The 17,390-nt window shown below is 36.8% G+C and overlaps 1 protein-coding gene across 1 annotated transcript in view; it reads right to left on the reverse strand.

Moving 5' to 3' along the window:
- The window catches only part of APPBP2 (amyloid beta precursor protein binding protein 2), a 50,845-nt gene that overhangs the window by 15,002 nt on the left and 18,453 nt on the right, over window positions 1-17,390 (reverse strand). The window contains exons 2-5 of the mRNA XM_047833101.1: window positions 14,056-14,144; window positions 11,413-11,564; window positions 8,785-8,908; window positions 2,897-3,065 (exon numbers count right to left, since the gene is read on the reverse strand). Of these exons, the coding sequence (XP_047689057.1) occupies window positions 2,897-3,065; window positions 8,785-8,908; window positions 11,413-11,564; window positions 14,056-14,144 (534 nt within the window). The remainder of the gene's footprint in view (window positions 1-2,896; window positions 3,066-8,784; window positions 8,909-11,412; window positions 11,565-14,055; window positions 14,145-17,390) is intronic.

Here is a 17,390-nt window from a genome sequence, read left to right on the forward strand (position 1 = left end):
CTCATGAATGTGCTGAGTGTTGCAAAGACCACGAATAAAAAACAGTATAAACTCTTAATCTAAATGTAGACACAAAATAACTGTCAATTAAACAGTAACTGCCTAGTAAAGAAAGTGGGAACTGATAAATAAAAGGCATTTTTGTTCCACTGAATACACTGGTGAGTCTGGACCACCAATACATTGGTAGAACTGGGTATGAAGCAAAGAATGGCAAGATATGAATCAATCTACATGACAGAAAGAAGAGTGCAGAGTTCCAGAGGACAGTATGAACAACAGGAATGAAAAGAGGAATTAGAAGTGCCTAAGATGAGTTCCTATGCAGAGATATAAAAAGATGGGGGGGGGGGGGGAACGCACCTGAAGAACTTTAGAAGTAGGCATTTCTTTCTCTCTTTTTTAATTTAATTTTTTAAAAACGCTTATTCATTTTTGGAGGAAGCGAGAAAGAGAGGCAGAGGGAGAGAGGCAGAGAGAGAAGGAAACACAGAATCTGAAGCAAGCCCCAGGCTCTGAGCTATCAGCACAGAGCCCGACATGGGGCTTGAACTACTCATGAACCTGAAATCATGACCTGAGACAATGTCGGATGCTAAACCAATTGAGCCACCCAGGCGCCCCTCTTCTTTTTAAGTAAGCTTCATGCCCAGCACGCAACCCAATCAATGCCAGGCTTGCATTCATGACCCTGATATCAAGACCTGAGCTGAGGGGTGCCTGGGTGGCTCAGTTGGTTAAGCACCAGACTCCAGATTTTGGCTGAGGTCATGATCTCAGGGTTGGTGAGATGGAGCCCTCCCTGTGCATTGGGCTCTGTGCTAGGCCTGGACATGCTTGGGAGTCTCTCTCTCTCTCTCTCTCTCTCTCTCTCTCTCTCTCTCTCTCCCTCTCCCTCCCTCCCTCTCTCTGCCCCTCCCCAACTTGTGGGAGCATGCGTGCACATCACTCTCTCAAAATAAATAAACTTAAAAAAAAAAAAAAAAAAAAGACCTGAGCCAAGATCATGAGTTGGATGATTAACCAAATGAGCCACCCAGGTGCCCCTTAAGGTAAGCATCTCTACTACTCAAACTGTTGTTGGAGATCTCTCTCTCACTTCCTCCTTTACTGTCATTGGAGATCTCATAAAGTCAGCTATCCACACAAAGGCCTTCTGTGAATGGGTTCTTTGCTCTTGGTGTGTGAAAATAAAAGAAAGAGGCTAAGTTCTATATTTGGGTTGAGAAGCTATGGAACAATCATTGCACACAAGGGGCAGCAAAACAATCCATCAACAGAACTAATTCAGCAGATACAGGATTCATCATCAAACGTAACCAGAAAAACATACATAACACCCCTAAGAAATTGAAGGCATGTTGGTAAAGGTTTTAGATTTTTACAGGTGGGTTTGATGTCTTCTTACATGGATATGAATAGCAGGATGATCCTAGCAGCAGGGTTGCACGTCATTGTATAATCATTCTAGAATTTTCTAGCTTTACCTCTAATTGTAATTTTCCTTTATGGAGAATATGGAATATATTAATGGGGCAAAAATCAAGATAGGAATAATTACAAAATATGAAAGTTAAATGACAGTTATGTGACAGCATAAAATAATTATGATATCCTTCCCATAAGTAAAGCAACCAAGTAAAGGAGTTAAAAAGACATAAATCACTTCTCAACTACATATTCATTAGCACTAAAGCATTAATTTAATAGTATAAAGACAGGAGCAAAGTTATCTTTCTCATAAGGCAGAGGAAGGAGAAAAACAATGCAATAAAGTATAATAAATAAAACCCAGCTTCCCATTAAAATGAATGCCTTCAAGTTATGATATTTTACCCAGAGCTGCACATCCAATAAGAAACCATCTACTAAAGGTTCATTTGACAGAGCATGCCCATCAAAATAATTTAGATAGCAATATATTTGGTCAAATTAAAAACAAAAATAGGCCATAAATCATATATGTGTATGTTTAAAATACATCTCACAGAATGTTTTTTTGTCTCATTTTAAATATTCCATTACAAAAAATAAAATCAAAACAAATAATAAACATTCCATTACAAATGTGTATTGCTTTAAGTAAATCCAGTATGTAAAAATATGATTAAGACAAATATAAGATTGTATGATTTATCCTTTCAAATTTTTATTTTATTATTTATTTTCATTTTTTAAACAAACTTCATTATTTTTTTTTAAGTAATCTCTATACCCAGTATGGGGCTCAAACTTACAAACTTGAGATCAAGAGTCACATGCTTTACCGACTGAGCCAGCCAGGCACCCCCGTCCTTTTTTTTAAATCGAAGTACAGTTGGGGCGCCTGGGTGGCGCAGTCGGTTAAGCGTCCGACTTCAGCCAGGTCACGATCTCGCGGTCCATGAATTCGAGCCCCGCGTCGGGCTCTGGGCTGATGGCTCAGAGCCTGGAGCCTGTTTCGGATTCTGTGTCTCCCTCTCTCTCTGCCCCTCCCCCGTTCATGCTCTGTCTCTCTCTGTCCCAAAAATAAATGTTGAAAAAAAAAAAAAATTTAAAATAAATAAATAAATAAATAAATCGAAGTACAGTTGACATGCAATGTTAGAGTGGCTTCAGGATACAACACAGTGATCTGACAATTTTATACAATATGCTATGTTCACCACAATAAGTGTAGTTCCATCTGTCACCATACATTATTACAATATTACTGACTACAGTCCCTATGCTGTACTTTTCAAGCCCATGACTTATTTTGTAACTGGATATTTTGTACCTCTTAATATCCTTCACCTATTTCTCCCATCCCCTCAGCCTGTAACTATTAGTTTCTCTTTGTTTATCTGTTTGTTTTGATTTTATCCTGTTTATAGCTACCTGCTGAGCACAATGAAATGCACTTCAAAACACTCACCTCATCATAGTGACTTTTTGCAAATAGTAGTGCACACAGTTCTCCATACAGTGCAGCTTTGTTTGCTTGCTGGCCATGTTTTGAGAGTTTATCCATGTATGTCTGAGCTAACTTAAACGTCTCTTCACCCAAGTGATATTTGCAGTTTCCATTTCGCACATGAAGCAACCTGCAAAACCAGAAATAACATTCCTCTATTTTTGACATTTCTAGCATGGTCCTCTCACAGATCGCTACTTAGTACCACCCAAATGAGTTAAGGAAACTAGATGTAAGAAGTACGGGGCAGCACTGGAAAATAACTATCTGGCCCAAACCATGACTGACTAAAGCACACAGAGTTGTCTCTTCCCAGAAAACTACCCATGATTAATCTCATCCAACTCTGATTCTTTTTGTTCTTTAAATATTTTGCATACTTTGTGCACTCAGAATGTGCTACATCTAACCCTTAACTCTTTTTGTTTCAAATCCAAAAGTAATGCAGTCTCATTATAAAAAAAAATTGGAAAACAATGAAAAAACAAGATCAACATGAAATACTATTACCTACCATTACTTTCCATTCTTTTGTTCTAGTTTATTTGTGCAATACTTGATTACTAACTTTATCTCATGTTGCTTCATAAATGCTCATTTTTTTTGGTTATCTTTCCAGTAAGGTAGGTTGACTGAAAATAGTGGTATTGTCACCTATTTCTTTTATAACCTTTATCTTCTACGGTGGAAAAACACAGTTCTTTACACAAAGTAACTGTAAAACCATGTACACTATCTAATGATATATAAGAGTAGCAAAATGCATTAGGTCAGATTGTGGTACCAACAGACTACATACATCTGTATAGACTATGCAAGACAGAACAGTGAGGACCTGACATATATTTATGTATCTATTGTAATGCTGGCTAGAACTTTATGTGCATGTATTATGCCAATACAATCTTCTGAAAATGCTCAGCCCTGAGAGGGAACAGGGTATAAAAATCATTTGAAAGAAACCAGATATGGAGAATCTGGGAAGGATTCTTCAAGAATATAAAAAACAGATATTTAAAATTTATTTTTTCTAACTATACCAAAAATATTAACAGATCAATGACTCAGAATGAGAAACATGTAACAGTCTTCTAATCGCTATCATTTCTTTGTACAGTCAGGGAAAACAGATGGAATAACTTCAAATGAACCAAGACAACTCAGAAAGGTGGCAAACAGTATACAATGCCAGTGTGTATCCTTCCAACATTCTCCATACAGTTATCTGCTTTTAGAAAAGACTAAAACCCTCCAGCAAAATAATATACTAAGGTTAACCAAAGATTCTGAATTTTTTATAACATCAAATTCAAACTTAAAGCAGAAATAAGCAGTCATTTTCAGGCTTTCCTAGAATGGAGAATTGAATGGATTTATATTTTTAAGCAGAAATATAAAAGAAAAAAACGTATGTTTTGGTATACATTTCAAGTAAAAAAATTTTTTCAATGTTTTATTTTTGAGAGAGAGAGCATGAGTGGGGGAGAGACAAGGAGGGGAAACAGAGGATCTGAAGCAGGCTCCAGGCTCTGTGCTGACAGCAGAGAGCCCAATGCAGGGTTCAAACCCACGAACCATGAGATCATGACCCAAGTTGACGTCAGACGGTTAACTGACCAAGCCACCCAGCATCCTGGTATATAGAAAATTTTTAATGCTAAAGTAAGTGTACTGATACAGAAAAAAGAGAAAATGTCATGTGACTGCCAAATTGCTATTCTAAAGGTCAAGTAGTTAGCAATGATCCCTGTCACAATGGAAACTACGCACAGGAAAATAGAACTGAAAACTAGTAAAAGATTACTGGAAAAAGAAATATGCTGGTTGATATGATAAAGTTTTGAGAGACTCTTACAGTCCATTATTGACTGAACACCTATTATGTGCCAGTCATTTTTCTAAGTGAAAGGGATGCAGTGGTAAATAAGACCCTAAGGAGATTCACTCTAGGGGGAAGGAGTACAGGATAGGCAGACAAACACACCAAAAAGTAAGACATTCATTTAAAAATAAATGCGGGGTGCCTGGGTGGCTCAGTCAGTTAAGCATCCAATTCTTGATTTCAGCTCAGGTCATGATCTCATGGTTCTCTGAGTTCGAGCCCCGCATAAGGCTATCTGCTTGGGATTCTCTCTCTCCCTCTCTCTGCCTGTCTCAAAAATAACAAATACACTTAAAAAAATATAAATGCTACGAATCTTATAAAAATAGGGTAACATTATCAGGAACTTCCTTTTTTTTTAAAGATTTTATTTTTGGGGCACCTGGGTGGCTCAGTCAGTTACGTATCCAACTCTTGATTTCATCTCAGATCGTGATTCCAGGGTCATGGGATTGAGCCTACACTCAGCGTGGAGCCTGCTTGAGATTCTCTTTCAATCTTTCTCCACCCCACCACCTCTCTCCCCCACTCACTCTTGCTCTCTCTCAAATTAAATTTTTTTTTTTTTTTTTTTTAAGAAATCTCTACATCTGGGTGCCTGGGTGGCTCAGTTGGTTGGGCATCTGATTTCAGCTCAGGTCATGATCTCGCAGTTCGTGAGTTCAAGCCCTGTATTGGGCTCTGAACTGACAGCAAGGAGCCTGCTTGGAATTCTCTCTCCTTTCATCTCTGCCCTTCCCCTGCTCACTCACTCTCTCTCTCTCTCTCAAAATAAATAAAATAAACATTAAAAACAAAATAAGAAATCTCTACATCCAATGTGGGGCTCCAACTCACAACCCCAAGATCAAGAGTCATGCTCTACCGACTAAGCCAGCCAGGTGCCCCATGATCAGGAACTTCCTAAAGAAGGTTCTCAGGGTAGATATGGAAGAATTCTCTTGAGAAGCTAACATCTGAGTTGATACCTAAATGATGAAGAAGCAATCATGTGAAGGTCTGTGAGGAAGCATGTTTCAAACAGAAGGAATAACAACTTGCAAAAGCCCTAAGGGAAAAAAATGTGGCATAATCAAAGAACAGACAGAAGACCAACATGTCTGAAGTATTATGAATAAAGGATTATGTAAAAAGAGACGAGAAACCAGGGGTGTCTGGATGGCTCAGCTGGTTAATTATCCAACTCTTGATCTCAGCTCAGGTCATGATCTTAGTTTGGGAGATCAAGCCCTTAGCTGGACTCTGTGCTGACAGCATGGAGGTTGCTTGGGATTCTCCCTTTCCCCTTCTCTTTGCCCTTCCCTCCCTCTCTCTCTCTCTCTCAAAATAAACAAACTTAAAAAAAGAGAGAGGGGGCACTTGAGTGGCTCAGTCAGTTGAGCGTCCAACTTCAGCTCAGGTCATGATCTCACATTCTATGGGTTTGAACCCCACATCGGGCTCTGGGCTGACAGACAGCTCAGAGCCTGGAGCCTGCTTCAGATTCTATATCTCCATCTTTCTCTGCCCCTTCCCTGCTCATGCTCTCTCTCTCGCACATTCTCTCTCAAAAATAAGTAAAACATTAAAAAAAATTTTTTTTAAGAAGAGAGAGACATGAGAAAGCAGAGATAACAAAGATTTAATAGGGCCTTGCCAGGTCAGGGTAAGGAGTTTTGGCTGTAACAGTGAGATCTGGTTTATGCTCTAGAACAACGCTAATAGAATTTCCTGAAATATTCTATATCTGCTCTGCTCAATCTGGTAGCCACCAGCCACAAGTGTCTACTGAGTATCTGAAATGTGCCTAATGTGACTGAGGACCCAGTTTTTAACTTTAATTAATTTTATAAAGTTGTACATGGTTAATGACTATATACTGGACAGTGCAACTCTAGAAAGACTCCTCTGGCTACAGTGTGGAAGATGGATTATAATAAAGCCAAGAGTGAAAGGAAGACAACCAGGACAGAAGGTATTACAACAGTCCAAAAAAACCCAAAAATGACCTTGAGAAAAAAGGATGCGTATTAGAGATACAGAGTTGGTAGTGATCCAAAGGGTTCAATGAGGAAAAGGTTAAACTCAAGCACAGGCTGTAAACTTACAGAAGGAAAAGAACAGTATTCACCTTTCATTTATACAATACTAGAAATTGCATTTCCAACAATATTCACTATATTCTCACTAAAAATAAATTTCTAGAAATTATTTAATAATTGGCATATGATGGGGTATCAAACTAAATATTTTAAGCCAGAAATGCACAGCTTGATATTTTCTCCACTTCCTGCTGGTTGTCTACTGAAACAAAAGGGCAAATTAAACATATGGAGACTCTTCAGGGTCTGTATGTCCATCTGGGCTGACACAGAACAGGATGAAGGATCCAAGAAACTTTTAGATCCAACTGAGGATCCAATTTTGCCTTAATATACTCAGTCTAATGAAAAGGCAGGTTCTCAAGGTTCTCCAAATGTGGTTCTACAATGTAAGTATAGTATTTTATTATCTTTTAAAAATATTTTATTTTTAAGAGCAGTTTTAGGTTCACAATAAAACTGAGAAGGTACAGATTTCTCATATACCTTCTTTCTCATAGCATGTTATTCTTTTTTAATGTTTTGTTTTTGAAAGAGGGCGCGCAAGCAGGGGAGGGGCAGAGAGAGAGGGACAGAAGATCCAAAGCGGGCTCTGCACTTGACAGTTGCAAGCCTGATGCAGGGCTCAAATTCATGAACTGTGAGATCACGACTTGAGCTGAAGTCAGACACAACTGACTGAGCCACCTAGACGCCCCTCCCATAGTATGTTATTTTTATGAGAAAATACATTTGTATCTACCTGATCAACAGCTATTGTCAAAAGCAATTACTATTTAACTGGTTAAACTATTCACTGTTTGGAAGGAAAATATACAAGTTTAGAAGTCATTAGCTTATGAATATATTCATGTTAAGACTGAGCAAGATGGGGTGCCTAGGTGGCTCAGTTGAGTTCCAACTCTGGATTCTGGGTCACATGATCTCGTGGTTCATGAGTTTGAGCCCCATATGGGGTTCTCTGCATCAGCACAGCCCACTTCAGATCCTGTCTCCCTCTCTCTGTGCTCCTCCCCTGCTCGCACATGCGCAGGCTCTCTCTCATTCTCTCTCTCAGAAATAAATAAACATTAAAAAAAATGTCAAATCAAATTTTGGGACAGAGAGAAAACTTACATAAAAATACCCATAACTAAATGTTACATAGAAAAAAACGAAAACAGTAAAAAAGAAGAGTTATTTCTAGCCTTGCCTGCCTTTCCTTTAAGTACATGTTAAAAAATGTATTTTTAAAGAAAATAGTTATTTATAAATAAAATACTAATCTTATTACACAATTCTAGAAATGTAAACGGGGTAAAAAAAAATAAACACCCAAGAAAAACATGTTTTTATTTTCCCAGCATCCAGTGCCTAGCACAGTTTTGGGTACACTGAGGCATTCAATAAATAATTGTTGAGTGAATGAACACACAAGCTCTACGACATAGCAAAAATATATATATATAAAATAGGGACACCTAGGTGGCTCAGCTGGTTAAGCATTCAACTTCAGTTCAGCTCATGATCTCAGGGTTCATGAGTTTGAGCCCCACATTGAGCTCTCTGCTGTCAGCACAGAGCCTGCTTCAGATCCTTTGTCTCCCTCTCTCTCTCTGCCTCTCCCCACTCTCATGCTCTCTCTCTCTGTCTCCCAAAAATACATACATACATACATACATACATACATAAAATATACAGTCTGGTTCATAATATTCAAATCTAAACTAAGATGCCCATAGCAAGTTAACTATATTTTGGTGATCAGAGATAGGAGGCCAGACTAATGAAACTATGACAAACAAATATAACCTCTGAGGTTTGTCCAATTGTTAGGAGTATACTTATACAAGCTAAAACTATAAAAGCCACTAAGGACCATTACAGTAGGATTTGTTCCAACTTACCTCACACAACATTCTACTGCACGAAACCAATGAAGCATCTCATCATGTAGAGTACACAACTGAAGGCAGGACAGAAAAACTTTCTCAGCATCACTGTACCATCCTGCATCTGAAAGAAAGCCACCTAAAGGGCAAGAAAACCAGTAACTTTAAATAATTTTAAATAATTTAATAAGTAATTTTTTAAATAATTTAATAAATCACTTGAAAGCTAAAATGACACGCTTAAAATTAGTATTATCTAAAATGAAAACACCCGTAATATTAAAGTCCTGTGTTTAGCCCAAAACAAAGCTACTGTGAAACAAAAAACAAAACAAAAACTTTCAAACTAGGGGGATTAGATCAAAGTTGAGACCTTGAATAAGGAGTCAAGAGTTTTAACCCTCTAAAAATACTCTATACTCTAAGAATTGACATTTTCCAGTTAATTAGCCATATATTTCAATAATCCTAACATTTTCAGTCTCTCTATACCCAATCTCAAAGAACATCTCAATAAAGCTATTATTAAGAAAATTGTCTCCATTGTCTCCAAATTGCGGTAATTTTAGGATCAAGACCAATAACTTAACTATGAGTGTGTTAGAACTTGATTCTACCTGCAAGATATTTCTTCAGTCTGGCTCATTATAACAACCAGACATTGGTATAAATGTTTGTGGAGCTGACAGAGGACGTCAATGAACACTAAAAACTTTCTGCCTTTCACTTTGGTTGATACTGAAGTTGTTCTACAGATTTTTACATAATCATCTAGGACCAAAGGGATGTCAACCTTAACATTCATCAAGATCACAGATACTCTTTTGCTAGAGACATTTTTGGGGGACAATTCTTGGTTGCAGTTTTATTCCATGGGACTATCAGAGGATAAATTTCTTTTCAGGAAAAATGTTCTGAAGTTCTTCCAGCAAACTGTCTATGACCACTACAAAGAATTATTCTAAGATTGAAGGAAATGATCATGAAAATTTGTTAGCAAAGAAAGTGTATGTGCATGTGTAAGAGAGCTAAAACAGGCATGTGCACACATTAATGTAAGGAGTTAAAAATGAAAGGTAGTCTGTGTTGATGGAACAGTCCTGTATCTTGATGGTAATGACAGTTATATGAATCTTTACATGGAATCAACTGCATAGAAACATACACACACGTGAGTACATGTAAAAATTGTTGAAAATGCAATAAGGTCTGTAGTCTACTTAACAGTACTGAACTTGGGGGCACCTGGGTGGTTCAGTTGGTTAAGTGTCCGTCTTTGGCTCAGGTCATGATCTTACGGTTCATGAGTCCGAGCCCATCAAGCTCTGTGCTCACAGCTCAGAGCCTGGAGCTTGCTTCAGATTCTGTGTCTCCCTCTCTGCCCCCCTGCCCCCCTGCCCCCCACATATCTCTCTCTCTTTCTCTCTCTCTCTCTCAAAAATAGACATTAAAAAAACTTTTTTTTAAACAGTGTTAAAGTCATGTCAATTCTTGGTTTTGATATTGTCTGTGAATCTATAATTATTTCAAAAAAAATTTTTTAAAGAAAGTAAAAAGAAGGGTAAGTAACAACTTTAATAAGTAGTTGCCTGAAACATACTTATCTATGTAGATTTGTAAAAAATATATAAAATGTTATGCAGGGGTGCTTGGGTGGCTCAGTCGTTTAACCGTCTGACTCTTGATTTCAGCTCAGGTTATGATCTCATGGTTCATGGGTTCGAGCCTCATGTCAGGCTCAGTGCCGACAGAACAGAGCCTGCTTGGGATTCTCGATCTCCATCTCTTTCTGTCCCTCCCCCATTCACGCTCTCTGTGTCTTTAAAACAAACATTTAAAAAAATTTCTTTTTAATGTTTATTGCTTATTATTTATTTTTGAGAGAGAGAAACAGAGCACGAGTGGGGGACAGACAGAGAAGGAGACACAGAATCCAAAGCAGGCTCCAGGCTCCAAATTGCCAGAACCAATGCAGGGCTTGAACTCATGAACGCAAGATCATGACTTAAGCCAAAGTTGGCTGCTTAACTGACTGAGCCACCAGGCACCCCCAAATAAACATTTTTTTTAATGTTACACGAAATTTAAACAGTATTTTTCTCTGTATATAACAAACAAAACCTTCTCAGACTCCTTCCCCATATGTTTTCAGTATTCTTGTAACATCCCATCAGGAAATACAGGATTACCCTCATTTTAGAGACTGAAAAACTGAGGCCTTAAAAGGATTAAGTCTCATGCCACAGCATATGGTAAGCTGGTGAAAGAGGCTGGAGGCAGCAGGACATGTTAGCAAAACATGTGATAAGGAATTTATAGATGCAGGATTCTAAACTTTTAGTACACTACCAGCTATGTGACTTGAGTAAGTTCTTAACTTTTCTGAATCTTTCATTTGTAAAGTGCCATTAATACCATCACACCACTGGAATGTTATGAGGATTTGGAAAATATAACATTTAAATGCCTACTTTAGTGTTTGGCACAAAGTTAATATTCAATAAATCACACCTAATTTTTCTGATGTTTTTCTCAACTTCCTTATGTAGACTTTGGGAATGTTCTGGTGTAATCCTTTATCATTAGTAGGTTTAATGAGTCATGTCCTACAATAAAACACTCCTCTATTTTACTATTACTTACCTAAAACAAAGCCAACCTGAATGGCTTTTTCTTTTACTGCAGCATCAGATTCTGCTATGTAAGAGCACCGCCTACTGAATGAGTAGGCCAAGACTGAAGCAACTTTCACACCATGATCCATCAAAGCCTGGAAACAATGATGAAGCAAATGTCTGAAAGAGAAGAAAAGATTATTTTACAAAGATAACATATTTTACAGTTTTAGAAAGTGCTAGCTTGATTTTTATTTTTTTTTAAGTTTATTTATTTATTTTGAGGGAGAAAGAAAGAGAACACATGTGCATGGGTGTGCACAGGTGTGTGCAAGCAAGCAGGCAAGGGGCAGAGAAAGAGGGAGAGAGAGAATCCCAAGCAGGATCCACGCTGGGAATGAAGGGCTTGAACTCACGAACTGTGTGATCATGACCTAAGCCCAAATCAAGAGTTGGACACTTAACTGACTGAGCACCCTGGCGTCCACTAGCTTTCTTTTTAAAAAATAACACTACCATTATTTTCCAACATGGAATAAGATACAAAAAACTTTCTGCCTTATGAATTATGAGGCCGTAATAATCCATAATTTAGCCTAATATTTTTATTCAGTAGATCACTGTGTGTTCCTGTATGTGTAAACAAATGTCAATAAAAAAGAATAAAACTAATTTTTCTTTTTTAAAAATTATTTGAGAAAGAGAGAGAGAGAGAGAGAGAGAGAGAACACGAGCAGGGGAGAGGGGCAGAGGGAGAGAGACAGAATCCTAAGCAGGCTCCACACAGTGTGGAGCCTGACGTGGAGCTCAATCCCACAACCCTGGGATCCTGACCTGTGCCAAAATCAAGAGTCCCTGAGCCGAAATCAAGAGTCAGATGATCAACCAACTGAGCCACCCAGGCGCCCCTAAAACTAACTTTTAAAAACCAAATGATCTTATAATTCAATAATAACCCAATTTAAAAATGGGAAATGGATTTGAATAGAGATTTCTCCAAAGAAAGTATACAAATGACCAATAAGTACAAGAAAAGATGCTCAACATCATTAGTCATTAGGGACATGCAAACCCAAATCACAATGAGATACCACTTCACACCTGCTAGGATGTAATCATTATTCTAAAAAAGTGATGACAAAAATATGTAAAAATTGGAACTCTCATACATTGATGGTAGGAACATAAAATGATACAGCCACTATGGAAAACAGTTTAGAGTTTACTAAAAAAATTAAACAGAGTTATCATATGTATACACCCTTAGTTATATACACAATTGAAAACATATGCCTACACAAAATCTTGTCCATAAATGTTCACAGCAGTATTATCATAATAGCCAAACAGCCAAAATGTTCACCAACAGATGACTAGATAAATAAAACACAGTATATTCATACAATGGAAAATTACTCAGCCATAAAAGGAAAGAAGTACTAATACAAGCAACACCATGAATAAACCTTCCAAACATTGTAAGTAAAAGAAGCCAGTCACAAAAGACCATATACCATATGATTCTCTTTTCTAGAACAGGTAAATCTAGAGACAGAAAATTGATTAATGGTAGGCTGGGGGTAAGAGGAAATAGGAAGTGATTGTTAATGGGTACAGGGTTTCTTTATGGGGTGATGAAAATGTTCTAGAATTAGATGGTGGTGATGGTTGCAAAACCTTGTGAATATACTAAAGACACTGAATTAATTATATAATTTAAAATGGTGAATGTGGTGGTATGTGAATTATATCTTAATAAAAAACTTTTAAATGACAAAATTGTAAATACCAGAATCACTGCTTTGGATAAAGGGGAAAAAAGTCAAACTACATGCTTTTAGTTTCACAAATACATTAAACACTTACCAAGGGATTTTGACTTGGTGAAAGATAACCTGAGAGATGAAAGAGAGGTATTCCACTAAATCTTTACAATGGCTATGTTTAGAATTGTATAGAGAAATTTAAATTCCAGAAAGGTAACCTTTTCTTAAAGAATGCTTTTTTAAAAGTTTTGCTATAGCCTTCTTTCACCAAAATGAAGTTCTCATTTATTTATTTTACAGATTAATTTTAATTATTCAACTAACCAAAGAGTTTCTCTACAGTACATAGGCCACATTTCAAAGTTACCTCTAACAGCGAAATTATATTATTTACCTATTATTTTCCTCTCTCAAATACAAAATCCATGAGGAAGAGATGTTGTAGAACTTATTCACAGCATCTTGAACAGTACCTGATTCGTACTAGGCATTGAACAAGTATATACTTAGTTAATTTGTTGAACAAATAAAACAACTTGGCAATATTCATATTAGAAATTAGCAGTATTTTGTAAAACTATATTCCTATTTTCCTAGAAGTGTGGGTTAGGAAAAAGAAATAGCATTTAAAGCAAATTTCAGGAAGAATGCTAAAGAGAACAGCAAGTATATAATCAAAGGCTGTGTCGTCTATACTTGTATGTGGCTCCACCACATGTAACAGCCAAAATGGGGAAGATGAATTCAGTCTCCTTTTCTTGAACACAAAAAGCAAGGTGGTAATGATGGTTTCACAACATTGGGTAGGTAGGTACTTAATGTCACTGAATTGTACACTTAAAAAGTTACAATGATAAAATTTAGGTTATGTATAGTTCACTACAATTTTTAAAAAGTGTATTTACCTTTTATCCAAAGCTCTCAATACTTTAGCAAAAACTTCCAATTCACAAAATTCACTGCCCAGTTGACATAAGCGTCCCTGTTGGTAAAGCTGAAATGAAAAATAAAAAAGGTAATTAAAAATTTTTAATTTAATTTTTATTTTACTTTAATTATACTTCTAGATATAATTTGATGGACTTAATATTTAATGAATTTAATGGGTACTACCCAAAGTCAGTATGATTACACAGCAATAGTAAATTAACAAATTTTTACAATTCATACAAGACATTTTAATAGTTGTATATAAAGTTAAAAATTAACATTTAAAATTAATTTAATTTAAAAATTAGTATCTGGTACATGTTGAATTCTACAAAGTGCTATACACTTATTAAATAAACATAAAAAGTTATGTTCAAGAAACTTTTAAAATTAACAGATCATGTCTAAAGTAATCCAGGAATGGGGGGGGGGGGGGCGGTGCCTGGCTGGCTCAGTCAGGAGAGTGTGCAACGTTTGATCTCAGGGTTGTGAGTTCAGGCCCCACATTGGGTAAAGAGACTGCTTAAAAATAAAATCTTAAATAAATAAAGTAATCCAGGATGAAAAATAAATAAATTAAAATAATCCAAGATGGCAGGATTTCTAATCATGTCACAATCCCTTACTCATTTTGCCTGACTTTTTAGAACTTCTTTTAAAAGTAACATTTTGGGGCGCCTGGGTGGCGCAGTCGGTTGAGCGTCCGACTTCAGCCAGGTCACGATCCCACAGTCCGTGAGTTCGAGCCCCGCGTCGGGCTCTGGGCTGATGGCTCAGAGCCTGGAGCCTGTTTCTGATTCTGTGTCTCCCTCTCTCTCTGCCCCTCCCCCGTTCATGCTCTGTCTCTCTCTGTCCCAAAAATAAATAAACGTTGAAAAAAAAATTAAAAAAAAAAAGTAACATTTTAACAAATGTGTTCACTGTTTATCACAAATAATATATGCACATGGTTAAAAAGAGACAAATACTACTGTCCCTCCTTCTCCCACTCCAGCTTCACCAAATGCTTTGAATTTTTATATGCTATATAAATATAGTGCCTTAGAAGGCTGGAATTTTATCTTATTCACTTTATATTACACTTAACTCTTAGCTCAGTTTACAGAAGAGGGGTTTCAAAAAGACAAGATCTAGAGTTCATGTGCCAAAATGGGCCAGTTAACTTTGTGCTGGGAAAATATACTACAAACTCAATCAACTAGTTCTTGGGCATAAATCACTAGTCACAATGGAAGCCAGGTCAAATTACATAAGTATATTAATGCAAATCAATAAGGACTGCTGTGAAAAATCCGTAACAATTACCGAAGAGAAGAGATAAGGGGCTACCACATGCCCAGGAAGGGGAAGCAAAATGTTATCTTCACATAAAATGGCTGGATACTCATTAACAGTAAACTTTCGTAAGGAAAGATTTGCTAATTTTAGAGATGATTATGTTTTCTGCTATAGTAAGAGCTTCTGGGAATGTAAACAGTAAAATTCACTATTATTAATCACTGTCATATTTACTTTGACTATTAACCAACAGAGAATAACTCAGAAAATAAAGTTGAGAATGTATGACCTAATCTGTATTTGGAAGCTTAACAATGTGATAAGTTTTTATCTAGGGCAGAAAAGTAAATCTACTTATCAAAATAAATATATACACACACTCCCAAAATGGTATAATACAAAAAAACCTCACTTCTTACCAAAATAACTTATCATTAGCAAACTTAAGGCTTAGAATTTCTTTAAGATAGGAGAAATGAAAACAAGTTATACAACCTTTTTGCCTGTACTCACCAAAGACAATTAAGCTTTGTATACATTACAACTCATCGTATGCCTTTAATGACTGAAAACTGGTACATCTTACTAAATGGGATTTGAAATTAAAATTCTGAAAAGTTGCTTCCTTAGTTACAATGTAAACATGCCCTTATTAACACAAGCCCCTCCCCCTTTTACTCTGTTCAATTTTTCTAGCTAAAAATGGGTTCACATTTAAATTCTGGGAAGAGGGTAATGACTTAATTGTTTCCAATTATCCTTACCAGGTTTATCCAAAAATGCAAACTTAGACATTCTGTGAATGGGATTTATGGATACTGATCCAGAATAAAAATAGCATTTAATTCTTAAAAAGATCTAATATGTGCCAGGCATTGTTCTAAGTGCTTTACATAAGTTACTCACTCTATACTTTCACAGATAAGGAAATTGAGGCATATAAAATTAAATAACCTGCTCAAAATCATACAACTAAAAAGGGGTAAAGCACAAATCCGGCCCCTGGCAGTCTGTCTTTACATCCATGTTCTTAATATTGTACACTACACTGCCTCTTAAAGATAATCTATCAGGAAGGAAGAGTATATATAAAAAGAGTAATTTTTAGCTTGGTTGGGGGGAGTCGGATGGGCTAAATGGGTAAGGGGCATTAAGGAATCTACTACTGAAATCATTGTTGCACTGTATGCTAACTTGGATGTAAATTAAAAATAAATAAATAAAAACGGTAATTTTTAACGTTTTTATAGAAGACTTAAAGATTTATTCTTTCATAGATTCATACAGCTTATAGAGTAGAGCTTGGAGGAAACTGAGGCTCCAGATTCCTTGGTAAGAACTCTGATTAGATTTTTAAAAATCTGACTTATTTAGGGGCGCCTGGGTGGCGCAGTCGGTTAAGCGTCCGACTTCAGCCAGGTCACGATCTCGCGGCCCGTGAGTTCGAGCCCCGCGTCAGGCTCTGGGCTGATGGCTCAGAGCCTGGAGCCTGTTTCCGATTCTGTGTCTCCCTCTCTCTCTGACCCTCCCCCGTTCATGCTCTGTCTCTCTCTGTCCCAAAAATAAATAAATGTTGAAAAAAAAAAAATTAAAAAAAAAAAATCTGACTTATTTAGGGGGTGCCTGGGGGCTCAGTTGGTTAAGGTAACGATTTTACAGTTCGTGAGTTCGAGCCCCACAATGGGCTCTGTGCTGACAGCTCAGAGCCTGGAGCCTGCTTCAGATTCTGTGTCTCCCTCTCTCTCTGCCCCTCCCCCATTCATGCTCTGTCTCTGTCTCAAAAATAAAAAAAAAAATTTAAAAATGTTTAAAAAAATTATTTATTTATTTATTTATCTTACTTACTTCAGTTCATTGTTAAGTGTTTCATATTATATTCTGTACCCAATGAATAACAAGGCTATTAAAAGACTCTATCAACTTTTGGTTCTTTAAGGGAAAATAATTTTTAGAAGTAGGTAAATTACCTCCCAAGAAATATAAAACCAGACAATATAATACAACTAAAACAATACTGGAAAGGTATGAAGAC

This window comes from Prionailurus viverrinus, chromosome E1 (assembly GCF_022837055.1).
Source record: "Prionailurus viverrinus isolate Anna chromosome E1, UM_Priviv_1.0, whole genome shotgun sequence".
Lineage (NCBI taxonomy): Eukaryota > Metazoa > Chordata > Mammalia > Carnivora > Felidae > Prionailurus > Prionailurus viverrinus.